Consider the following 27,044-nt stretch of genomic DNA (forward strand, 5'->3'; position numbering starts at 1 on the left):
ACAAAGTAGAGATTATTCCTGCGTGATCTGTTTTCCATGTCTTCCACCTGGGCCTCTAGGACCGCAGTAGATGGCAGTAATTTAGATACCCGTTTCTTTAGCATCACCATCTCATCCTTCACCAATTGAATGCGGTTTTCCACCTCTGTCACTCTATGAGCCACGTTCTTAAGGTCTTGGCACATTAGAACAAGTTACTTACCTTCGGTAACAATATATCTGTAAGAGACATAGATTAGTTATAGATTCCTTACCTTAGAATTACCCCCAAGCATCAGACTGGATCCAGAGAATTTTTTTCTCAGCAGTACCCCTGCGCATCAGTAGGTGGCGTCAGTCAACCCCACGTTCGTCATCAGCGTTGTGGTCGCTGGGATGACGTCGCTGTATCTACTTAGACGCTGCCCCTGTGCGCTGATGTCACTTCTTTTACATGACATTCCAAGCCAGAAGCGCAGAGCCATGCAAGACACTGACCACTGGTGCACAGAACTAGGGCCCTGGAAGGGAGTCCCTTACTCTAGAAGTAAGCTCGCAGAAAGGGGGGGGGATGAGTGGGGCGGTAAGGAATCTATAACTAATATATGTCTCTTACAGATATATCGTTACCGATGGTAAGTAACTTGTTCATCTGAAAGAGACTATTAGTTATAGATTCCTTACCTTAGAATAGATACCCCAGCAATACCAACCCCGGAGGTGGGTCTACAAACTAAGTTCACACTAGAAAGTTGTGGAGAACTGAACGGCCAAAGAAGCTGTCTCTCCGGAGTTAACTATCCAGGCAGTAATGTTTAGTGAACGTGTGCAGTGATGCCCACGTTGCTGCCTGGCAGATGTCACAGAGGGGGACTCCACGTTCCAAAGCAGTAGTGGCTGCCATCGCCCTAGTGGAATGGGCGCACAGTCCTACCGGAGACTCCTTTTTCGAAAAGGAATAACAGATCTTAAGCGCAGGATGACCCATCAAGACATGGTCCATTTTTGCACAGCCCGCTCTTCTTGGTGCCCACATAGCCAACAAAGAGTTGATCATCCACCCAGAATTGTTTTGTGCGATCCAGATAAAATGATAAGGCATGTTTTGGATCCAGACGGTGGAGTCTTTCCTCCTCCTTGGAAGGATGCGGGCGGGAAGAAGGTGGGCAAAGTGATGGTCTGTCCTATGTGGAAAGAGGTAACTTTGGGTAGAAACAAAGGCCTAGTTCGAAGGACAACCTTGTCCAGAAGGACAGCAAGGAAAGGAGTTTTAGAAGATAGCGCCTGAAGCTCAGTCACCCTGCAAGCAGAGGTGATGGCAACCAGAAAAGTAGTTTTTAAAGTCAAGAGTCTGAGAGGACAATTATGTAGTGTCTCGAAATGAGCGCACATAAGGTAAGTTAAGACAAGATTCAAGTCCCACTGGGGCAATATGAAACAAATAGGAGGAAAGAGGTGAGTAATGCCCTTAAGAAACCTATTTACAATAGGGGACTTGAAAAGAGAAGGCTGATCAGGAAGGCGAAGAAAGGCCAAAATGGCCAGAAGATAGTCTTTAAGGGTGCCCACAGCAGAGCCCTGTTGGACCAAAGACAGTATGAAGAGGAGAACTTCAGAAAGAGGAACAGAAAGGGAATCCACAGCCTTTGCTGCGCACCATGCCACAAATTTGTTCCATCTACATACGTATACTGTTTTAGTAGAGGGACGCCGGGCTGCCAAGATGACAGTGCAGACTTCGGGAGGGAGGTCGAAAGCTGTCAACTGTCGCTGCTCAATCTCCACGCAAGGAGGTGAAGGCTGGACAGGTTCGGGTGGAGGACCGTCCCCTGCTGCTGCAACGGAAGATCCTCCTGAAGAGGCAGTCTGATCGGAGCATCGATGGCCATGCTCTATAGCTCGGGATACCAGACTCTTCGTGCCCAGTCCGGAGCCACAAGAATGACTTGGGCCCGGTTGAGCTTGATCTTCTTCTGCACTCTGGGCAGAAGTGGTATATGCGGAAAGGCGTATAAAAGAGCACAATTCCACTCATGACAAAAAGTGTTGCAGAGCGAGTGCCGGTTTGGAAATTCCAACGTGCAGAAGTGCTGACATTGCGCTTTCTCTTTGGTGGCGAACAGAAAGGGATGGAAGCGCGGAGCCGACCCAGCAGGCTCCGAGTACGGAGCCGGAGAACAACAACCCTCCGTGTCCCGTGTCGCATCGGCCGACGGACGGGGAGAAGGCGAAGAGGGACAACACTTCTTTGCCTTCTTCTTGTGCTTCGACTTACCCGATGACGAAGACTTCGATGACGGATGGTGGTGGTGGTGGCTCCGCACCAGTCCAGCGAACTTCCCTTCGAAGGTCGACAACTTGACATCCCTCGTGCACCAGGAGTTGTAAAACTTCAAAAAAGATGTCGACAAAAGTCGAAAAAGTTTTAGTCAAAAAATGACTAAGGGTCCCGCTCTCTCCCGATCTGCGCTGGCTGGAGCGGAAAAAGGAAGAACTGGTGTCAGCACGCAGGGGGGGGGCGTCTAAGTAGATACCGCAATGTCATGCCGGTAATCACAACAACGAACGCGGAGTGCACCAACACCATTTACCTCCGCGCGTACTACTACTGAGAAAAAATTCTCTGGATCCAGTCTGACGCCTGGGGGTAATTCTAAGGTAAAGTATGAATAACTAATAGTCTCTTTCAGATAAGACACATCAATCAGCACTTCTCTGACCTTTGTTTCTACTGCTTCCCTGTAGTCCTGGATCACCCTGAGGATGGGCGTCAGGTCGGGGGGATCCCGCTCCTCCTGATGTAGAGGGGAATTTGGCAGTGTCCGCAGCCCTTGTGGCTGAGGTGTTGAATTTGTTCATTGTGGTCTGTGTTGTGTGCAGGCGGCGGTTTATCTCATCCCATGTTGAAAGGGTGTCTCGTCTGAACTCCACCTGGGCCCCTGCTGCCCACGGTGACCCCAGCCCACAGCTCTAATGATGAGGGGTGGTGCGCCGTGGGCCAACAGTCTCCATTAGGTCCCAGGACACCCACCAGGGGAAGAATAGAGACACCCACAAAGAGGGTCGAGAAACCACTTGGTTCAAGGCAGAGCCCTTTCTGCCAGTTGCACTCTACAGTGTAGTCTCAGTCGGTCCTGGGTCTAATTGCCCCACTGGAAGCAGCACAAGCAGCCCTGTCCCCAGGGGTTAACTTTCACCGCTCGGGCCTCTTCTCCAGGGATCAACTTTGATTCTCACCAGTGGGGCAGCTGGCTGCACCTCGCTGTCCGAACCCTTCTGTTCCACAGCATATCCCTACCTGCCCTCTCGAGCAGCCCTAGCATCTGGGGCAACCCTCAAGCTTCAGGTCTATTACCCCAAGATGAGTGAGTCGAGAGGAGTCCTCTCCCCCTTCCTCTCTCTGGGCCTCCTTGCTTCATGGGGAGGAGGTCTCTCTTTCGCCCTATCGGCAGGCCTCCTGTCTAGGGTATCACCAGCCCCTTCTACTATTCGTCAATTGGGGGTGGGGGGAGCATGCAGAGGGACCCGGCAGATTCCCCCTATTTACGGCCGGCCCCCCGCGGTCAAGAACATCAAGGGCGGGTCCTCCAGAAGGTTAGTAGCACCACAGGAGGGCACTATGGTCCAGCAAAGGCTGGGGCCTGCCTCCCACTCTGCTCTGGTGACACTCGCTCTCCCACAGACTCCAGGAGCTGGATTTCGGGCCATCGAGGGAGACTCCCTGGTTTCAGTGCCTGCTTCCTCCCAGAAGGGAGACACGGCCTCCCGGCCGCCGCAGTGCTGACGGCGCCTTAGCTAAGAGAGCGCCAGCCCATGCAGTTCCCAACCACATACCTCTGCGGCTCCATGCCACACCCGGTACCTGACTGCTTTAATGGAGAGACTCTACCTTCCATGCTGTACTACCCCTGACAATAGATCTTGGCTTTCCAGGGGGTCCCTCATACCTTGATGTTTTCTGCTGCCTCATGGGGGATCCGTTTCCTTGGATGCCGCACAGCCAGGAGGATTTCAGTGAAGGGAAAATGGCTCCAGCACTTGTCCGTCCAGCTGTCTCCCCCCTTCGCAGGCTGGGACTAGGGGCTGCCATTTTGGAGGGATTGCGCTCTTGGTATCATACTACAGAGTGCCCACGAAGTCTTCTGCGCACTCATCAGGTTCCTGGGCATCAATTCCAATGATTTCCCCCACTGGGGGGACCCCGAAAATTATTCAGAGGCCAAGTATTTCAATGGATGTCAAAGGAGGCGGAGTTCAGATGCGACCGCCATCTTGGCCGCCTGACCACACCCTCCTATTCAAGCAATTTATCATTCTGAAGCACTCCCAGTTTGATGGGAAATATACAAACTGCGTGAAAGATCAACTGTATGCATGCAATGTCTCAGACTATACTAACCCTGGGCGAAGCACTACGCTCCGCTCGCGGAGTTTGCGAAGTTTTTGCAACTTCGCACTACGCGAGCGGCACGTAGCACAGTGCGAACATGCGTAGTGCAGCGTAGCGTAGTGCAGCGCTCATTTTTTGCTTGTTCGCGGTCCTGAACGTCATGTTCGCGACCGCGAGCAAGCAAAATGACATCTCGGCGAGATTCTCAACGCGAGGTCAGGTTTCTCATTGTGAGTGGTTGCGCATGCTCGCGACCGCTCTCATTGAGAAACTACCTGTTCGCGTTGAGAAAGCTGCCGCTCGAGTAATAATCTCCTCGAGCAGCAGAAAACTACAGCTCGCACTGTGCAAGATGCCGTTTTCAATGCTTGCACAGTGCCGGATGCTTGTCCGCACTGTGCAATCATTGAAAACGCATCTTGCACAGTGCGAACATGCTACTACGCAGCTCGCGTAGTGCTACGTGAAGTTCGCGTAGTGCGAAGTGCACTTCGCGTAGCTTCGCGTAGCGCTACTTTGCGAACTACGCCCACCCTTAGACTATACACTAGCAATGACAGTTATTTGCACTCTCCAGATAGTCTTCCACCACTGAACATCCCATAAAAAAAATACATGTGCGACTTGGTGCATCCCATGTTACAACATGGCTATTATTTGGACATGGGCAATTTTTATCCTGGCTGCCATTATTCAAAGCCCTAAATGCTAATAGCACTCTGCCATGTGCCACAATGTGCCAACAAAGAAAAGGCTTCCAGAGCATTCAGAAGAGGGCAGGATCATTGGCAGAGAGGTAGGCAGAACTAAAAACTGTGACGTTCACAGCAAAAATGACATGCATCTGTTGACAACCATCCTTGATGACTCAACAGTGGAATTTGCTGTGCATATCCCAGGACCCTCCACAGTACATAGGTAGTATTGACCAAAATGATCAAATGAAATATTTCTGTAATGCACAAAGAAATATAAAGCCTACTATAAAAAAATATCCATGTCTTTAGTAGAGATGGGTCTGCACATTAATTTGTCTTTCAGAAGAGTGCATCAAGGAATAAAAGTTTGACAGTTTTGGAGTTCCACATTTCTGTTGTCTCCAGTCTGCTTTACAACCAGCATGATGTCCCGGAAGTGAAATGGTGAGAGAATATTATACACCTCAGAGAGCAACATTGTGTCAGGAGGGTGACGTCCACCTCAAAGGACGCACATGCGCAGAAAGGCTGCAAAGTGTGCTGGGAGAAAGGAGCAAGCAGGGTCTCTTGTTCTGTTGTGATCAATGTTATGTTATGTCATGTTAGGGACACTTATAGAGCGCCTGGCTCTCCCGGCAACAGGGCGTCCCAGCGCTAAATCTGGCAGAACGGTAGGGCGAGGAGGCTAGTGGTTGGAGAAGAGCCACGTCTTGATCATTTTTCTGAAGCCCCAATGGTCTTGCATGCAGTGAGCGGCAAGTGGGATTGAGTTCCAAAGGGTTGAGTCAAGTGCCCTAAACGAGCGCCGCCTGCTCTTTACCTGCGTCCCCATGGAACACGGGCCAAATACAGATCCGCCCTTCAAATGTAGCCTGCGCATTGATGGATGTTTTGAGAGTATCATACCAAAATGTGGTGGGTGAAAATAAAACTTTCCACAACAAAAGTGCATTTTAGGTAATCCCTTCAAAATATATATTGTTGTAAAAACATTGCTAGATATCATTTCTATCAGTTTTGCTTTCAAAACCCCAGGTAAGCATGTTTTTCACTTGCCCATTCACTCCTGACTCATCACAAGGCAAAGCTCAGGTAGGTCATGCAATTTGTTATTCATTTATATTTATTGAAGGTATTTCACATACTCTAGATGAAAAATTTCAGAATGCAGCAGAGTCCTTTACAAAGAATGAAACGATTTTATTGAGACAATACTATATTTCGCATAGTATTGTGAAGCATAAAAAGCAAACTTGATTCCCTAAGAGTCACACAAGTTTTGCGGTCAAGTCCTGAAGCCAAAACTAAAACGCATTTGTGTTAGTCAGGTATTCCACGACCATGGAGAAAATGGAAAAGCACTTATGTACCCAACAGAATAAATTATGTTTTCCTGTGATTAGGAGGTGAAAGACTAACAGTTGCTTTATGCAAGTTCTTGGCAAAAACATAGAAACAACATAGTCAATGTGAACTCCCGCAAAGCCACTGTGGTTTCCCTAAGGTCCTGGGAATTTTTTCAAAACCAACCAATGGGTGGCAGGCATAATTTCTGTGCAGGGGAGCCCTGGTCCCCGATGCACACTTCTGTATGCTATGCATCCAGACACTCATAAATCCCATGTGACCACTGATGTGAGTTAAGCATTGGCGGGGATAACTATGTGGGAGGCCGGGAGAAATTACCACGTTTTAGAAAGCATTGCTAAACAAACAACACACGTTACGCTCAGTGCACTTTCCTGACCACACAATTAGGAAGATGGAGGTCCAGCACGGATTAGTTACTTACCTGTAATCCTAGTTCTCTTCCAGGGGTATCCTCATCAAAGTCATGAGCATTAGAATATTCCCGCCCATGTGCGGGACCCCAGAAACACAATCATATATGTGCCCCACATATATATATCTCCATATATATATATCTCCATATATATATATGAAAATAAGCAAATGCAGCCTCATACACATCAGAGCTGAACAATGCTGTAAGGAATTCCCACCATACATGAAATTATGCATTAAAAATAGGGAAAAACAACAATAAAACATGTTTTGAAACTGTTCAGCAGTAAGCAGAAAACTCTCATAAAGGACTGAAAGCATAGAAAGCTCCCAGGCTGCATTGCAAACACACAGCCTATAAAGACTGAAAAGCTAACTCATAGTACCATAGAAATAAACTGACACCGTGCCTTTAAGGCACTCATGACACTCAGCTTCCCATCATGCCTCAGGGGTGACAGTTAGGTGAGTTGTTCTTTGCGGTGACTGAAAAAAGCCATGACACAAAGAGTTGATAACATTTATAGAACTTAAAACAGTCCTTTGCCCGGGGAGGTTTGCTTATGACTTTGATGAGGATACCCCTGGAAGAGAACTAGGATTACAGGTAAGTAACTAATCCTTCTCTTCCAGGGGATCCTCATCAATAGTCATAAGCACTAGAATAGAATAGCGAGCCTCACCTAATTTCCCTGCGGGCAAAGTACCATAACCAGCAAATCAACCGACAAAGCTTAAAGAAAAGCTACGCCGGTACAAATAGACTGCTATCCAAACAGATTTCTCAAGGAAGCTTGGCCCACTTGAGAATCAGCCCTGGAATCGGATTCTAAACAGTAATGCCTTGTAAAGGTATGAACCGATTTCAAGGTAGCAGCCTTACAAATTTCTGACATTGGAACATCATGCAAGAAAGCAACTGTGGCCGCTTTTCCCCTAGTGGAGTGCACTTTAGGCGACAAAAGCAAGCCTCTTGTAAAATGTACATACAATCTTGTGGAAGTTTTAAGTGTCCGTATTACAGGACCTCAGGAGCCATGCTGCCAAGTTCAGGGAGTGAAGGTTGGGATGAAGAATCCTCCGGCACCAACTTGGTCAGCAGGTCCGGTCTGCACGGCAGTCTCCTGTGTGGAAGCACCGATAGCTGAAGAAGGTCTGGGTATCACCACTGCCGCGGCCAGTCTGGAGCTATCAGAATCATCTTCATGTTGGACCTGATGAGCTTGGACACCACCTTCGGGATCAGAGGCAGGGGAGGAAAGGCGTAGGCAAATGCCCTTGACCAATCCATCAAAAGTGCATTCCCCCTTGTCCCTGGATGGTGAAATCTGGACGCGAAGGCGTGGCATTTTTTGTTTTCGTCGTCTGCAAACAAATCTATTGATGGACGACCCCATTGATGGAAAAGGTCTGCCACCACCTCGTCGTGCAGCACCCAGTCTGGCTCATCTTTGAAATGGCGGCTGAGTGCGTCGGCTTTGATATTTTGCTCTCCTGGGAGGTGTACAGCCACCACTGAGAGGTTCCGGGCTGGCAGCCAGTGCCAGATCGCCTGAGACTCCAGAGAGAGAGGGCGTGACCGCGTACCACCCTGGTGGTTTAGATAAAACATGGTGGTCGTGTTGTCTGTCTGGATCAGGACCGAGTTGGACTTGATCGCTGGTAGAAAAGCTTTCAGAGCAAGGTGGACTGCTCGCAGCTCTAACACGTTGATGTGGTAGGATTGTTCCTTTGCGGACCACCGCCCCTGCATCTGAAGGCACCCCATGTGCGCCCCCATCCTTGCAGAGAGACGTCTGTCATCAACGATTGCACCGGCAGTGGCTGGTGAAAAGGAACTCCCACTATTAGATTCCGAGGCTGAGTCCACCACTTGATGGAGGATCTTGCTGCTTGGGAGAGCACGATCCGATCTTCCCAGCGACCCGTCGCTTGATCCCACTGGTCTTCTAGGGCTTGCTGCAACGGGCGCATTCTCAGCCGGGCGTTGGGGATGAGAAAAATGCAGGAAGCCATGGATCCAGGGAGGGATGCCACCTGACGGACTGTTGGATCCTCCATCTGGAGCAGAATCCTGCCCTTCTGCTGCAGTGAAGAAAGTCTCTTCTCCGAAGGAAATGCTCTTCCCGTGTTTGTATCCAGAACGGATCCCAGGTAATGGATCGTCTGGGTGGGCTGCTGCACGGACTTCTCCAAGTTGACATGAAGGTCCAGGTCGTGTAACTGCTGCAGACAAACTTGGAAGTCGCTCCTTACTTGTCGAGGGGATGGTCCTTTTAGAAGCCAGTCATCCAAGTATGGGTAGACAAACAGACCTCTTCTGTGCAGGGAGGTTGCCACTACTGCCATGCACTTGGTAAAGACTCGAGGAGCCGACTTTAGCCCGAAGGGTAGGACTTTCTACTGATAGTGTTTGTGTCCAACCACAAACCACAGATACTTGCAATGACGTAGGGCAATCGGTATATGGAAGTACGCATCTTGGAGATCCACGAGCACATCCAATCTCCTACTTGCAGATGTGGACATATTTGATGAAGGGCCAACATGCGAAACTTCTCCTTCACAATGACTTTGTTCGGAAGTCGAAGGTCCAGGATAGGTCTGAACTTGTGCTCCTGATCTTTTTTGGGCACAAGAAAGTACATGGAGTAGACTCCCTTTCCTCTTTGAGGGGGAGGAACTTCTTCTATAGCTTGTTTTTGAAGAAGAGCCTTCACCTCCTGCCGGAGTAACTTTAGTTGTTGCGGAAGAGATCTTTTCGGAGGAATGTCCTTTGGAAGCACATGGAAACGTCGCAGATATCCATTGCACAGTATATTTAGCACCCAACGATCGTTTGTGATGCTGCACCACTCTGCCAGATGTTGTGAAGCACTTCCTCCCACTGGAGTGAGCAACGGCGCTAGAGGAAGCCACTGCTCATGACTTTTCTCCTGCTCTAGCCATGGTAGAGGATTGTTGCTGGTGACCACCTCTGCCTCTGTTAGACTTATGGCCCTGAAATTGGGACTTGCCCTGGTTCTTGCTTTGGGGCCACTAAGGGGTTTGAACCCTCTGTTGAGATCCCTTGCGTTGGTTGGGCCTGTACCGACGGTTAAATTCTTTCTTCTTCTCCAGGCCGACAGCCTTGAGAGTGTCCAGTTCGGCCTTCATTCTGTTCATCTCCTTATCTGCGTGTGTGCCAAAGAGAGAGGAACCAGAGAATGGGAGGTTCAAGATTCTCTGCAGCGCATCAGGTTTGAGAGCTGTCAGTCTCAACCACGATGATCGTCTGGCGCAGATCCCATGCGTGTAAGAATGCGCCGATTGCTTCGCGCCGTCCGCTGCCGTGCAGATCATTTGGTTTGCCACCAGTGATCCCTCGGTAACTATCTCATCGGGTCTTTTTGGTCTTCCTTTGGCAGCTTTTCTTTGAATCGTTCCAAAGAGTCCCATAAAGACCTGTCGTATCGGCCTAACAACGCAGTCGCGCTGGAGACCTTCAGGGTTGAAGCTGCCGAATTGCAAACTTTGCGTCCCCAAGAGTCCTGGGACCTGCTTTCTTTATCAGGAGGAATCGATGAAGAAGCAGTGACAGCATGCGTTTTTCGTGCTGCAGCAACGATCACCGAATCTGCAGGCGGATCCGTCTTCACGAACACGGGATCTGAAGAAGCCGGTTTGTACTTCTTTTGGATGTGAGCCCGCACTGCCTTGATGGTAGCTGGAGACAGAAAGGTGTCCATTACAGGGTCAAGAATCCCTGGAACCAGGGGTAGTAATGGGTGAGACGCAGCTTTCTGATTCAGAGTCTCGAAAATCACTGTCGTTGCCACTTGAGGGGCAGACATCTCGATGTTGAGTTTCTGGGCCCCTCTCTGAAGAACCTCATGGAAGGTGTTAATGTCATCTATCGGAGAGACCCTCGAGATAGGGCTGTCCGACAACGTAGGGGACTAATCTCCCTTAGACGAGCGGGTTGAGGAAGTAGAAGAAGTAGATGGTGTTATCCTCCTTCTGTGATGGGCACTGTGTCTCCGTCCCCGTGATCTGTCCGCGCGCTCCTCACATCTGGGGGAACGTGACCTGCCATGCCTTCTTTCACGGGACCTTTCCGAGTGCTCTCTCCATCTAGGGGAGCTCTCTCTGTCCACCTCTTGCACCAGTCTTTGTAGAGGTGTCCTGAGCATAGGATTGGCATAGTCCTGCATTCGTCTCGTCGCCCCAGGATCCTTCCAGTGATACAAAGGAAGAAGCCACCGTGGAGACAAACGTACAGCAGAGGAAGCCTCCCTCTGATGTGATGGAGACTCATGGGCAGGACCTCCAGCCTCCGGAGAGGCTGATCTTGAAGAAGGCTGCCTGGAGGAGTGAGAGGAAGAACCACCGATCCTTCCTTAGATCTCACTGAGGTAGGTCTCAACATCGGGCGTGAGCCCCTTGACGCCGAACCGGATCACCTCCTAGACGTCGATCTACTGTCTGAAGCGACCGGTCTCGATGGATCCTGACTTCTCGAAGTCGGAGCTGATGCCGCCTGGACCTCCCGTCTGCTCGACGTCGAACGCCGACTCGACGGCGACCCCCGCCGTTGGGATCCAGGTGAAGGATGTTCATGCCTCGACATCGAACGTCGGTGTAAAGACGTCGGCGGAGGACTTCTCCTTCTCGACGCCGATCGTCGACGAGACGACGGCGGAGCAGAGTCTATTCTCGACGTTGAAGGTCTTCGAGACGACGGTGGAGGGGTGTCTATCCTCGACGCCGTTGAGAGAACGGCGGAGATCTTATCCTCGACGCCGATCGTTGCCGGGTTGTCGACGGCGGAGGACTCTCGCCCCTCAACGTCGATCGCTGATGGATTTGCGACGATGGAGGGGAACCTGCTCTCGATGCCGAACGTCGTGTCGACGACAGCGGAGGACCTCTACTCCTCGACGCCGATCGTCGCCGGGTTGGTGACGGTGGAGGGCTCTTACTCCTCGACGCCGATCGTTGCCGGGTTGACGAAGGCGGAGGGCTTCTGTTCCTCGACGCCGATCGTCGCCGGGTTGACGACCGCGGAGGGTCACAAATCTTCGACGTTGATGACGTACCTGAGTGACGATGTCTTCTCGACGGCGAGCCCGCTGTCGGAAGTCTTTTCTTGGATAAATGACCTACCGGTGGATATTTTTTCAGCGCGGAGCCCGACGCTGATGTTGAAGGACGTGAGGTCTTGCTTCTAGATGGTGTTCTAGACCTCTTGGAGCCCTTCCTCATGGGAGACCTTCCTCTTGAGGATTTTTCTGCCAGGCCATAGAGGGAAATCTGTCCTTCAGAGTTCTCCTGGACAGGGTTTGGCAGTGAGGACAGGTCTTAGGGTCATGGTCCTCAGGTAAACAAAGGATACAGACCTCATGTGAGTCTGTCTTGGCCTTCTTTTTACCACAAGAAGGACAGGAGTCAAAAAGAGATGGCATTCTGAGATATAAAAAATGCCTAAAACTGCCAAAAAAAGGACAGTTCCTTACTTCACAAGGTGGAAGACGTCGAAGTAAGGTAAAAAACTTGTGAAAAATAAAGATTATTTCTGACTAAAAAGAGAAAGAAGTGGAGCTGTGTCACCAGGATCCTTCCTGAAGGAGCCGGAAAGAACAACTGACCTAACTGTCACCCCTGAGGCATGATGGGAAGCTGGGGGTCATGAGTGCCTTAAAGGCCCGTGTCAGTTTATTTCTATGGTGCTATGAGTTAGCTTTTCAGTCTTTCTAGGCTGTGTGTTTGCAATGCAGCCTGGGAGCTTCCTATGCTTTCAGTCCTTTGTGAGAGTTTTCTGCTTACTGCTGAGCATTAAAACAGTTTCAAAACCTGTTTTATTGTTGTTTTTTCCAAATTCTAATACATAATTCATGTTATGTTGGGAATTCCTTACAGCATTGTTCAGCTCTGATGTGTATGAGGCTGCATTTGTTTATTTTCATATATATATGTATATATATATGGAGATATATATATTTGTGGGGCACATATATGATTGTGTTTCCGGGGTCCCCCGCATGGGCGGGAATATTCTAGTGCTTATGACTATTGATGAGGATCCCCTGGAAGAGAACCAGCGATAGTAATCATGAGAAGCCTTGATGAGGAAACTATATGGTTGTGCTAGGTTTCCCAATTGACGTGCGGTGGTTTTAGAAAGAAGCTGGGACAAAAAGCCTACACAGCTACACAGACTCCACGGGGGAGGGGGGTTGGCTTTGTTTCTGTGCAGGGGAAACCTGGACTCATATGTTTACATATGCATACCAGCTATCCAGACACCCAGGAGAACCAGAGGACCACCAGTGAACCGAAGCTCTGACAGGTGCATCTTCCAGAGTGAAGGATACTGGAGAGAATGATCACATTTTGGAAAGAAATTGCAGAAAATGTGTCAAATATATGTTTCTGCATGATCTCCCGGCCAGCCAATCAGAGTGAAGGAGGTCGGGCACTTATCAAAAGAAAACTTAGGATGTGTAGATGTTGACACCATATGGTTGTGGTATGTTCCTATATACAGGCACACGATGTCTGGTTTGATTGAAAAGAAGTACCCTGAACAGACATTTTGCTTTCAATTGCTTTACAATGTGCACAAATCTACAGCACCCAGTTTATCGACTGTGAGCACCCCAAAGACATTGAAAACACATAAATATCGAAAAACCTATACTCAGGAGACACAGGGGAAGAGTAATATGAGTCAAACCCTGTAAGGCATAAGTTCCTGCATTATGGAGATAGGAGAGAATTGTCATGTTTTGAAAATCAAAATTGCTGAAAATCTGACACACATCATGTTTGGCGTGTTCTCACAGCTGGTCAGTCAGAGTGAGTATGGTATGGCTTGTACCATTACAAAGATTAGGCTGTACAAAATTAAAAAGTATGTTGTTTTTATATTTTCGATATGGTCCTGGGTTTAGTCTTTGTCATCAAATGAACAGATTTTGACACAATTTAGTCATCTGTACTAATATTACTTAATTAATTGTGTAAACTACATTAACTAGAAAAAATCACTTACATGTACTATTGCCAGATTTCAGACATTCACACCAACATTTTCGAGATTTTATTTCTAGTATTAATGCTGTGTCCTTTTGAGACGATCCAACAAAATATTGAGCAATCAAGTTGAAAAAATGAAAGAATCTTCATATTATATCTTCAGACTGCAATTAGATATTGATGTTGGGTTTGCATCAATACATGGCAGTGAATATGTCAAAACACATATGGGGAAAATGTATTAAGAACTCACTCTGTGTAATACTGCAACCAAAATTGATGCGCTACATTGTGAGAAAGGGACAGAGCATGCCATCGCCATATCTACTAGATATAGTGTTTGAGTTTGAGTTTAAGGTATTTGTAGAGCACTCATACACCTAGCGGTTTCTTGGAGCTATATGTCTACTGCTACTCAGGGAGCGGGAAAATATGGGGATGTGACAATTTAAGAGGGGAAGGCTTGGGTAAAGAGAAAGGTTTTGAGGCCTTTACGGAACAGGGGGTACTGGGAACAGGTTCTCAAATGGAGTGGGAGAGAATTCCAGAAAGCTGGGGCCGTGGTAGAGAATTTGGAGCCTCCCCACTTCTTCCGTTTGAAGCGGGGGACCACCAGAAGATGGTGAGAGGAAGAACGAAGTTCTCTCGATGGAATGTAATCATGGATAACTGTGTTAATGAAAGATGGGGCAGTGCCGGTCCGGGCTTTAAAGATGGTGCAGCCAAGCTTGAATAAGGCGCGCTGCCGGACAGGAAGCCAGTGAAGGGAAGCGAGGAGGGGAGTAACATGGTGTGACTTTGATAGGTTAAAGACCAGCCGGGCGGCTTGGTTTTGGACCAGTTGGAGGCGCCTCATAAGGTACGCCGGCATGCCGTGATAGAGGGCATTGCCATAATCTAGGCGAGATGTTACCATGGCCAGAAGTATTAGTTGAAGCGCAGATGAGGAGAAAAATCGTGAAACTTTACGTATTGTCCTAAGGGAGAGGAAGGCTGAGGATACGACGGCACTGACTTGAGAGTGTAGGGAAAGTTGATTATTGATTTTGAACCCAAGAGTTTTGACGGAAGGGACGGGAGTGGGTGGGGAGCCCAAGGAAGGGGGCCAAAAAGAGGAGGACCAGGGACTGGAGCAACCACCTGTCAACAACAATTCCGTTTTATCGGGATTGAGTCTCAGGTGGTTGAAGTTCATCCAGTCCTGGATAAAAGTCATGATGGACTGAAAATTAGATATTGACTCGGGGGAGGAAGAGAGAGAAAAGATAAGCTGGAGATCGTCTGCGTAATTGTACACAGAGACCTCCAGCTGCTGTAGAGCGAAAATAAGAGGGGCAATGTAAAGGTTGAATAGGAGAGGCGACAAAGAGGATCCTTGGGGGACCCCGCACTGGATAGGCCGAGAGTCAGCTGAGTACTCACCCAGGCGAACAGCCTGAGTGCGACCACTCAGGAAGGAGGATAGCCATAGCAGGGCTGTCCCTCCGATTCCCGCCGCCTCGACACGTGAAAGTAAGATGGTGTGGTCCACCGTGTCGAATGCGGCGGAAAGATCAAGGAGGACCAGGGCTTGGGGCTGACTAGTATCCATTCCTTCTCGGAGATTGTCCAGGACAGATATAATTACTGCCTCAGTTGAATGAGCGGGGCGGAATCCAGCCTGCCTCGGCGCCAGGACGCTATTTCTCTCCACAAACTCACTCAAGGTTCTGACAACATGACGTTCCAGTACCTTCGACAAAAAAGGCAGAAGAGAGATGGGGCGGTAGTTGGCTGGATCTGAAAGGTCCGCCCCAGGTTTTTTTAATATTGGAACGATCACTGCCGATTTGAGCGTTGGATTTGAGCGATTTGAGCGTGTTGTTGCTCTCTCCCCCAGTGCTGGTGCACTGCAGGCTTTCTAGTACAACGTACACAATCTTACACCGTAGTGCAAAGATGTGTGCAATGTCTAGCATAGGTTTTGTATTGGAAAGGTGCTCTTCAGGTATAAAATACTATGCTTAGACATAGTGTCACACTTTTACTTGTCTGTATGTGTGCTGTACCATACGTGTTTGGAGAAAAGAAAACATTTCTCCAGCTTTATACCTACCTCGAGGAGGCATATTTTCTGGTGCAAAACCTTGTCTTCCATTTTTGGGAGATAAGGCTAAAAACCAAAAACCATGGGTGGTTGTATGGGAAAACCCATGGGACGCCCTGTTTATGCAAAGCATACTTTGTGTTACTGTAAGGCGGCTTTCCAATGCAAATCAATAGTTAATTATTTATCAAGTCTTAGCACCAGTTTTCATCACTTTTTGTGACTTTGCACAGGCGTAAAGCCTTGATGTATCTGGTCCAGTGTTTGTATGGGTGCACAACGAGACCAAAGATACACATTCAATTGAAGAATTTAACACCAATTAAAAAAAAATGTTAGACCATAGAGACACATAACCACCCTGGCAGTGAAGGGGTTTTAATTAAAATTTGAATTGTATTCATATAGCGCTTACTACCCCTGATGAGGCATTGAAGTGATTTAGAGCAAGTAGCACGCTACATTGGAACCCAAATTGGATTCGTGGTAGATAAGTATAGGAAAAATAAGCTATTATTTCAGGCTGTAGACATGTTAGTTGGATTGAATAGGATGAAGGGGTAATAGAAGAGGGAAGAGCCTAGAAAGCATTATTTGGACGATCATAGTAGTAAAATGAGGTTTGCATGATTCAAAGGAGGGATAGAGGAGGGAAGAGTCTAGAAAGTGTTATTTGGAGATCATAGTAGTAAATGGTGTTTGGGATGAGTCAGAGTGAAGATAGAGGATATATGGAAAGAGGTATAGGAAGAGATATAGAGTAGTGAAATGGAGAGAGTTTAAAGTTTTTGTTTCAACATGGGAGTAAAGTAATAAATATATGGATATATATATATATATAACTACATAGAAATGTATACAAGTAGTCCAAAAATTACGAAGAGATATAACGTTGCATTATATAAAGTTCCATATGTACATGTATGTATAAATAGTTAGAGACTCAGACTTTCAAGTGTTGCTGTACATAAAACTAATTTATTTATGTATTTTTATTCATTTCTTTTGTGGAAATTTCTATGTTTTTTTGTTGTTTTTGTTAATATATTTCTTTTTATTCACGTTTTTCCCCAGTATTTTAATTGTTAAGTACCAATGGATACAATTGTTATGATCATATTTACACATTGTGATAGATAAAAATTAAAACAGAGACCCGTAAGCATGCATGGAGTTTTGCCCCTCAGAACACATTCTCAGTCTTGGTCAATCTCAACTGTTCCATTGGTTTAATCAAGTAGACCACCTTGGAACAAATTCTCATCTTGGTCAGTCTCAAAGGACCCCTTCTGTCTCTAACAGATTGTCACTTCCGGTGAGAGTGCTCCATAATATGAGACTCCATTGGTTTCAATGAAATCTCTTACTACGGAGCATAGTTGCACTCTTGGCCAATCTCACAGGGCCCAATTGACTTGAGGGGAGTCTTACACGTAGGAGTCACCTACTATTTCAAGAAACAGCTACATTTTATTCACACATCTCACATCTTGCTCAGGCACACTCTTTCACTTTGAGCTTCCTGCATTGGACACTTAACGGAAAGGAAGGGCGCTCGCCCGAAGCTGTGCGGCAGTGGAAGTGGATATGAGGCTGCACCATACCTGAACAACGTCTGCACGTTGACGATCGTCTTAGCATCGGCCATGTAATCCTCCTCGGCTATCATGGAGCTCTCCTTGTCCACCACCACCATGTTAGCAGCAAAGGTCACACCACAGCGAAGGAGGTCATCCAAGCTGTGGACAAAATACAGGTAAAACAGAGGGACATAGAGTAAGAGGCAGTAAAGCACGGGGTTTAGAAAGCAAGGGGAAAATGTCAAGGAGTCAAGTAGAAGCATTACAGACAATCATTCAGCAGAACACATGAACTTTGATCATCCCGCCCCACATTCAGAATCGGCCAATCAGATGCGCAGCTAAGATTGACCAATTCGAAGTTGTAGTGACTAGCCTGGGCTAAACAATGTTCCTGAGAGCACTCAACGTGTGCAATATATTTTCATCAAAGGTGTTGATGTACCTCTAAAGATATGCTTTTTCAGTGAGATGAGCTGAATTTATCTGGAAGGATGGGGGAGTTACATTAACATTAAAATGTAACATTACTTCATAAATAAACTGCTGCTGTAAAAATAGGATTCACGTGCTGCCATTGAGAAGAGGGATTTTATCAGACTTTTAATTGACTGTTGTCAACTAGCCTAGTTATAAATGTTAATTTGTAGAAACTAATGCAGAGGCCTTTTCTCACCCCAAAAATGTACAGGGGAAATTTTCGCTAAAAGTTAAAGTAGGTTTTGCAGGTTTTTTCTTTTTTACAAAACAAACCTTTGCAAGACTTTTTATTTGTTTTACATGAATTTCTCAAAATTGTTTGTGCTTTGCAAAGAGACGCACAAAGTTTTCCAAAGACAACTCTATATTTCACACATATACAATTTTTATGCTTATTTTGAATGAGTACATATTCTCCTTTTATTGCATTTGATATGTATAGTATAAAGGTAGCCACAACTGAAAATTGAATACCAAAGTCCTCTTAACTTGCAAGGGATTAATAAAATGCCACAGGAATGTTGAATCCCATGTTGACCTACTGGCATTGCAGCTCACTGTGACGCTTCGATGGTCCTACAGAATTCTAACTGGATGTCATTCTAGTCAAAAAATGTCAAATCAATGGAATTCCAGTTGAATATAATGCTGATTTAAATAAATTTTAGTTTAACGAAATTCTAAATGTGAAGGACCGAAACCACCTGAAATATTTTTTTCTTTATGGGCATTGACTGACATCCGGTCCTGAGCGTCATCTACTGATTGCTTCTGCAATGTGACAGAGTATGCTCTACAACACAAACATTGCATCAATAAATCGTTATTCTTCGTATTTATCATTCAAAAGGCAACAGTGGGGTTGTCTTCATTGTGCCCTCTAATTAACAATTAAATCCCTGTGGCCACCTCAAACCCATCTTACAGCTAGATTCATGAAAGGAAAATCGGCTCGCAAAGGGCCCGATTCTGAGAATCTGGCCCTTTGCGAGTGCAATTTTTGCATTTGGGATTCATCATTCCAAATGCAAAAATCGCTATTTGCGAAATCGCATATTTGCGGGGAATTGCATTTAAGGAATCTCTATTAGAGATTCCTTAAATGCAATTCATTAACCAATTTTAAATTGCGAATTCGCAATTTTTGGCCGCTATTTACCACGAAGTCTGACTTCATGGTAAATAGCGGAAAAAATAGAAAAAAGCACTTTAGTGCATTTTTCTCAGTTGCATGTTACACACACACATGTCCTTTGGACATGTGTGTGCGCAACACCTGTGTAAATTTGCATTTCAGGGGTGCTACAGGGTGTCCTTTGGACACCCCTGGCACCCTTGAAATCGCCTCCTTATTTGCGATTAGCAAATTGCTAATCGCAAATAAGGATGATGTAGGAATCGCAATATTTTGTGCCATTCCTACATGAATCCCGTTTTGCAAGTCCTTAATAGCGATTCCTTATGAATCGCTATTAAACACTCGCAAAACGGGTCTTTGATGAATCTAGCTGTTAGTCTTATGCTTGCAGCAGTTAGGAAGTCTGTCCAATCCATTTTCCCTTTCACCAGTTCTTGTTGCCCCCCTCTCCTCCAGGTAGGTAGACTCGCCCCGCACTGATTGGCTGGAAATAGAGTAGCGTGCATGTGTCATGACTTCAGAAGAGGTTCTGCAGCATCTGCTGAGTGAGACGTCTAAACAGGGCCACAACTTTGCAATTAGAAACCTTCCCTGAAGTAGGCATGAAGCCTAGGGCACCAAAAGGCCCTGCTGCTGTGCGCTGCCCAGGAAGATAAGGAGCTGGACTTCCTGAGGAGGAGACGGGCTACCCTGACCTGGAGGACTCCCACATGGTCCAGCTGACTGTGATCTGTGTAAAGTCTGACTTGAAGAACGGAGCCTGCCCTGACCCCACCGGGGCTAAAAAAACATGTTATTAAAAAATTGCCATGAAATTGCAGGCAAAAAAAATACAAGAGCTGTCTCCCACGCTTGTTTCAACTTCAGCCCTGGGTGGGCCAGGGCCCGGTGACAAACAAAAATAAATATATTGGGGAAGGGGGTGCATACAACCCCCCTCCCCAGGCCGTTTACGGCCCAGGGGATTGCCACCACCCCAGGTAAAAAGCTTATGTTTACAAGGGGAGGGGGATCGCATTGATCCCCCGTCCTGGCCCTTTTTGGTCCCAGGGGCCAGACTGATTATTACATCGGGGGGCTGTGTGACCGCCCTTCTGGGTCATTTTCAGCCACAGGGACATCCACCTCCCCGGGGTAGGCCAATTTTGACAAGCGGAAGGGAGCTGCGTAGTGGATTCGGCTCCAGGGACCACCACCTCCCCAGAACAGCCCATGCAATTTGAATTCTCCTCCTGGAGTTATTATTGGCCCTGAGTGCCACCACCCCCATGGCCCGCTCTGTATGTCCTGAGGTGCCAACCCTCAGGACATAGTTGTTTGCTTTCACTTGGTGAGAGCTTTGACAGCTCCTGCTAAGTGAGGACAAACAGTAAGTCCGCTCCCAGTACTGCAGGTGCATTTAGGCTCCCCCACGGTTTCTAACAGCACACACTGGGTACCCTTGATGGGTCCAGCCCACCCGCTATGAAGTGGCTGGGCTCTGGGGGATGGGGTCCCAGGGGCCGGAATCGGCCGAGGGAGAGGAGCCTCGCGGTCCTCCTCCCCTTTTAGAAATTGGCTGGGACCGGCTGATGGGGTTCCTGGTCGGTAAGTGGCCATGGGAGGGGGGCTGCGGCCCCCTCCTGGGTTGACAGAATATGGGTGGGTTAGGCACAGGGCCTGGCTACAGGCCAGACCCTGCGGCCGAATCCCTGCCAGAAATGGCTGATGGCCATGTGAGGCACGGAACGGTGCCTTTAGGGGGTTGGCTGCAGGGCCTGACCGCAGGCTGGACCCTGCAGCTGACCCACCTCCACACACAGCTGAAGGTTGTGCATGGAGTCGGGTTGGGCGCCTATGGGGGTTGATTAACGTAAGGTAATTGAATATTACTTAAGTAAAAAAACATAGAAATTCACTGAAAAAAGCAAAGGTTATATGAACGTTATAGTTAGGTTTAGATTTTAAACACATAAAGCCTTAGAAATTCAACAGTTATAGTTATACTTATCTCAAGAAACTATAACTCGTGCCCTAAAGTAACTAAAACTTGCGCCCTCAACATGCACTTCTACTCACCTCACAGAATACATCAGTAATGACATCTTCTATGACATCATTCATAATATAACTGCAACATTTGCAATTACATTTTTGATGAGAAAATCGTGCATGGAGGGGCGTGAGTTATAATTACCTTAGGGCACGAGTTACAGTTTAATGAGAGTGGTTGAGAAAAGGGGCAGGGCCTCTGACGAGGCAAATCAGCCGTGGGGGACTTTCTGGAGGCAACAATAGGAGTTCTTGGCCCCCAATTACCCTCAGCAGCCAAGGAGCATCATTCCCCAACCAGTAGTGAGCCAGGAGGCGCATCTGCGGAGTGATTGAGAAAGGAGGCAGAGCCGCCAACAAGGACTCAGCAATCCTGTTGTGGGGGACTTACTGGTAGCAACAGGAGGGGTTCTTGGCCACTAACTATTCTCAGCATCCAAGTAAACTTAATTAGGTGTGGCGGAGCATTACTCTGCCTGATCATGGAACTTGGAGGAGTTTTTCAGTAACTCTGCAGAATTTCACGGCCTAGCAGAAAGGGGAAGAATAAAAGTCAGCAATTTCAGATCTCATTAGTGATGTCATTGACGATGTCATGAGTGATGCTAAATGTGGGGTCATTAGCGGTGCATTACAGGGGCGTAATTTATACTTAGCTCAGGTAACTATAACTGCCAAATTTCTATGGTTTTGTATGAGTAAAATCTTAGCCTAACTATAAAACCCCTGTAAACTTTGTTTTTTTCAGTGAATAAATATATGATATGGCTTCAACTGGACAGGGAGTTTATGGAGTTTTATTAATGTGTTATATTCTATCTCAGATCCACAGGAGTCTACTCAGCCTCCAGGAGTAGGTCTTGACTGCTTGCACTCACTACTCTTAGAGCATTGAGCGTACAGAGAGAGTAACAGAGTACAGTGACCCAGGACAGTAGGGGTGAAGAGCAGTCAGTTTTTCGACCCCACTAGTAATCGCGAATTAATTGTTAACTGCTAATTAACTGCCTGGTAACCACTGACTACCCACCAGAACTTGAAGGATATCTTCCCTAGTGGGTGGCATACAGGTGACGTGGTTTAAAATGGTCTCCTTTTATCCTCTTCTTTTTCAGGGTTCCTTATAATTGCTGCTTTTACCCCTTAACGTCATCATATCACCTTTGTTGCCCCTCACCCCTTTCCTCAATAGTATTTTCCATAAGGCCTCTCTACGCCTCTCCTGTTTATCATTACTATTCTTTTAGTGATATTTATCTCCCCCTCTTGCCTCCATAAATTTAATTACGAAGAAAGCTTTTTTTTAAAACAACATTTACAACATCTCATTTGATCATAGACAAGAAGAGGGTAGAACTTTGGGAAGGAACTGTAAAAGCTTAAGACTTGAAGATTGATACCAGATGACTGAATATACACAGATAATATATTAACTGCTCAGGGAAGACCAAAGAGCACATGACAAGGAAGGAACCTGCAATAATTACCGCTTCACCTCAGTGTAGTTGATTTTGGTTGACTGACTACTCTACAGTCATTGTCTTGATTGACAAGTCATGACGAGAAGGCACGTATTGCGGAAATAACTTGTAATATTGATGGGCAGACACTGATACATTTGATATTGGATATTGGTCTATGAAATATTATTGATAATATCTTGTTGACGAGGGAGATCAGAAAGGCACATGGCATGGAATGACCCTATAATAGTTGAGGGCTGACCCACAAATAATGCTGAGGGACTGAATGTGCACTACATGCATGCTACTTTGATTGACAAGAAACCTATAACAGTAAAGGACTAACATGGATGCTTTTGACATTGTACTACTGGATATACTCCATGTTGATATTCACTAGGGACATAAAGATAGGACCTGATAAGCAAAAACCTTAAATAGATGAGAGCTGTCTCCGATACAAGTTATATTGGACGATCACACACTCACTATATCGACAATGCCGTGATTGACCCGGGACGACCATGAGGACCATGTCATGCTACGAACTGATAGCAGTGAAGGTCTAGCAGAAATACAGGCAATGTTGCCCAATTGAAGCAACACTATGTTGATCATTACTTAATCAGTGGTGACATGAGGGCGTATGACGGGGAATAGACCTATAACAGTTGTGAGCACACCACTTGACAGGTGATTTTAGGTGACTGAATACCTGACTACTGATGGTGCTGAGTGCTGATAATGTGTTGATTGACCAGAGAAGACATTAAAACATGTGTTATGGAAGGAGCTTCTATCAGCGCAGTCCTGACACAGACGGAGGTGATGTTAGGCAACTTCTTGTTACTCACTTGTCAATGGAGCCCACCATGTAGTAGACCAATGGGAACCAGCAGATCGCCTCCAGGAAATGGGCCTCTGGTCTAGAAGAGAGAAATGTCTTAAACAAAAGGAAGAAAAGAATTCAACTCAAAGAACATTCAAGATAACGCCATCGAACAGACCCAAATAGTTTGCTCCATTCTCTCCCCATTCTGAGACAGACCTTACAGTGCCCTGGAGGTTAGCATTGGCTTTCAAACTTCCTGTGTACCTCTCTGTGTTTGTGTCAGCTAAAGTATGAATATTTCTCTATTTTTATAAATGTAACAACCATTGGGTACCAACATATTTTAATATTGCTAATTTATCTCCCTCCTTTCATACTGTGTCCTCTAATGCGTTTTGTAGACCCATTCTGCTAAATGACTTGGCTATGCTCAGCTCTTTGGGGGACCACTTCCCTGAGACACATCCATTCTGCAGGACATTGTGTCTTTTCTGTTGGGTCTGGTGCTCTTCAGGTGAGCGCGGGGGGACAGCACCATCCAAACCAGGCAGTGTATGGGTCACATAAATGTGCGCTGAACGTAATAATGATGATTGCTGCAACCTGTTTATCAACTGCTTTGTTATATTTTTAGTTGGCAGCTATTTACATAACACGTTTATACTTGCAGTCTTAGTATAGTCTAAAATGATTTGCATAAACTGTAATAATAATTTATAGTATTGAATATACTGCTGTGGTAGGTACACAATAAAGGGCTCTATGGCGCTTGAAAGTATTGCTTGCATACAATAGAATGATGGTGGCGGTGTCAGGATAGTCATCACAAGTTCTTCGATGAGCGTAGATGTTGCACTGATTGAAGATTGCTCGTAAAGGAGACGGATTAAGCACTGGGCTTGCGTTATGCAGTGAGGCAAGAAACGACCACCTCTTTAACATTGAAGTGTCCCTAGAAAGTCTGTAAAGAGCAGAATCCTTTTTTGAGCAGAATTTAAAACTGTTTCTTTCTACAGGTTTACAGCCACAGATTGCATGCTGTTGCAACCCCCCCCCCCACCTGTTAGAATTCTTAAACTCCTGCATGAAAAATTGACCTAAAATGAATCTTTTACTTTTCCCCCTCCCTTATTTTGAATGTACACCCCTTCCTTTCTACCTTATGCATGCCATTTGCTTCTCACATGTCCCCCTCTAAAGGTGACACCTAAGTCATTAATGTGCCCTCAAGAAACAGGAGTTAAACACATGTAATGGTTTCCTTTAGCATGCAATACTAACCACTAGCTTTGGGCGCCTTAGTAGAGTGCTTGTCACTGTAAAGCACTTCAATGCCTCATCAAGGGTAGTAAGCGGTATATAAATGCAATTTCAATTCAATTCTTGTTTTGGTTCCATTGAAATAATGAGAATAGCAAGCCTAAAATCAGTGATTTGTCGGTGAAAAGTTCAAGACTAGAGACACTGTCCATAAGGACTTAGGGGCATATTACCAAGGGTGGCGATAGGCAATTATCGCCGGTTTAGTGGCCGTTTTCGGCCGCTATGCGGCGAAAATTCTATCGCTCTATAAGCAAGCTGTCGCTAACTGATGTTAGCGACAGCTTTTAGGCAATAGCGAACGGTTTGGGGCCCGCTTTGCATGTTAGCGATATTTATCGCTAATGACATGCAAAGTGGGCGTACCCAACCTGTTAGCGACTTAAAGCAGTCGCTAACGTCCCTATCGCCTATTAGCAAGGCAGGCGTAGCGATGGAAATATTCCCCCTATCGCCAAAAACCAACGCCTGCTCAGACCCGTTCTTAGCCATGTTATCCAATGGGAGGTGGATAACATGGCTAAGAGCATTTCGTCACTAATGCGTGAATATCGCTGTATTCTCAGAGATATTCATGCATTTCGCCGTTATCGCTGGATATTTTAGCACAATGGACAAAAACGTTGCTAATAGCATGTTTTGTCTGCTAACATATCCAGCGATAAAAAAATAGTCGCTAAGCCTATTTAGCGATAATTATCGCTACTTGTTGGTAATATGCCCCTTAGAGTGAGGCGGTCATCCTACCAGCTCTTCACTACTCCCTACCACCCATCCTTTCCTCCACTGCAGGAAGAACCTTTGGTTCAAACCACTCAAAGTGTGAGTTGATTATCCCCAGATTGCTTCTAGTCTGACTACAGCCCTTTGTATATTTAGCCAGCATACTCGAAATATGCCCTCCAGAACTGGATATACTGCTCCGATGTGAGAAAAAGAACTGGATATCACACTCCATCCTTTGCTGACCTGACACTGCAGTACCTGATGGGGTTCTTGTTTACCTGCCTCTCACACGAGGTGTAAATCTCCAATGTATCATATAGACTTTAGCACTGGGGTGCTCCTGTCTGTAGATACTCCCCATTTTGGCAGAGGGAACTGAGGCACTAACAGAAGATGTGGATTTTCACATTTGGGGCAACTGGATTAGAGTAAAGGTCCCCTAGTTTCACTCCTGATGCTAGTGACTAGATCACATCTACCCCCCCCCCCCCAAATAGGTGCAGAGACTCGTAACGAAGGAAGGGGCCTGTGTTGTGGGCCCAGTTCGGTGGCCTGCAGTTGGTTTGTGTTCCAGGTATGATTGACATGAAGCAGCCTCCAGGCTAACATGATGTTTGAGTATCCTTCATGTACGACACAGAAGAGGAGATTTCCAAGAAAATGCAGACTCTAGTTTTCCCCAATTGATTATGTATGTGTTTTTAATGACTATATTGCAATTGCTTTTGAGTCGATGAGGACATCAGGGACCCACTAGTCTTAGCTTTAGTGCAGAATACATGAATGCAAATTCAGGGTCACAGATCAAGCGAGTCTCATACAGGAGTGGCCGGTATGCTAGAGCAGCAGGGGGGCGGGAGAGGGGGGTGGAAGGTGCACTAGGGTTTTCGGGGTGCTAAAAAACCACCTACCCATCACCAACCTTGATTCACTCCATTTGATGAAATTAAATTCATTTGTTAAAAAAGGCAATATTCAACTTGAGAATTATGGTTGTCGTCACAGGAATATGTGATGTAGAAGATAATATTGGGAACATCATTGTGTCTCAAATAGGGGTGTTCATATTAAACACAGGTGCCAGACTCATGCCAGATTTTGAGCAAGACTATACGTTAAGGGGCCGATTCCGATGTGGTTAGGAATGGCTCCGATCCTAGTTTGGAGCCATTCTAACCGCATCGGAGTCACCGATTCGGTTTCACTTGCAACAGACCCATTCCAATAGGGTCGGTTGGAAGGGAAACCAAATTGGTTTTCCGAATTGCTTCCGACTGGCCCGTCCGCCATTCAGAAGGCCCCCAGTGATGGATTACAATGGCAGTTTCCCACTGATTTTTTGTGCCGGTCTTCCCGGAACAGGGCCGAGTCCGACATCGGTCAGGCACTGTAACCAAACGACCTCCTGTCATTGGGTACAGCCCTGGAAGTAGTAAGTGACCATGCCTATACCTTTCAATGGGAGCATGCATTCTGCACGGAATGCATGCTTTCATAAAGAGCAGAGGTGCAGTTCATC

General features: G+C 46.6%; 1 protein-coding gene across 1 annotated transcript in view; it reads right to left on the reverse strand.

The window, feature by feature from the left end:
- LOC144764134 (potassium channel subfamily T member 2-like) overlaps positions 1 to 27,044 on the reverse strand; it is a gene marked incomplete at its 5' end in the record, with an annotated part of 1,271,238 nt that overhangs the window by 127,146 nt on the left and 1,117,048 nt on the right. The window contains 2 exons of the mRNA XM_078650285.1: positions 17,560 to 17,694; positions 23,502 to 23,573. Of these exons, the coding sequence (XP_078506411.1) occupies positions 17,560 to 17,694; positions 23,502 to 23,573 (207 nt within the window). The remainder of the gene's footprint in view (positions 1 to 17,559; positions 17,695 to 23,501; positions 23,574 to 27,044) is intronic.

Source organism: Lissotriton helveticus, chromosome 1_1 (assembly GCF_964261635.1).
Source record: "Lissotriton helveticus chromosome 1_1, aLisHel1.1, whole genome shotgun sequence".
NCBI classification, from domain to species: domain Eukaryota; kingdom Metazoa; phylum Chordata; class Amphibia; order Caudata; family Salamandridae; genus Lissotriton; species Lissotriton helveticus.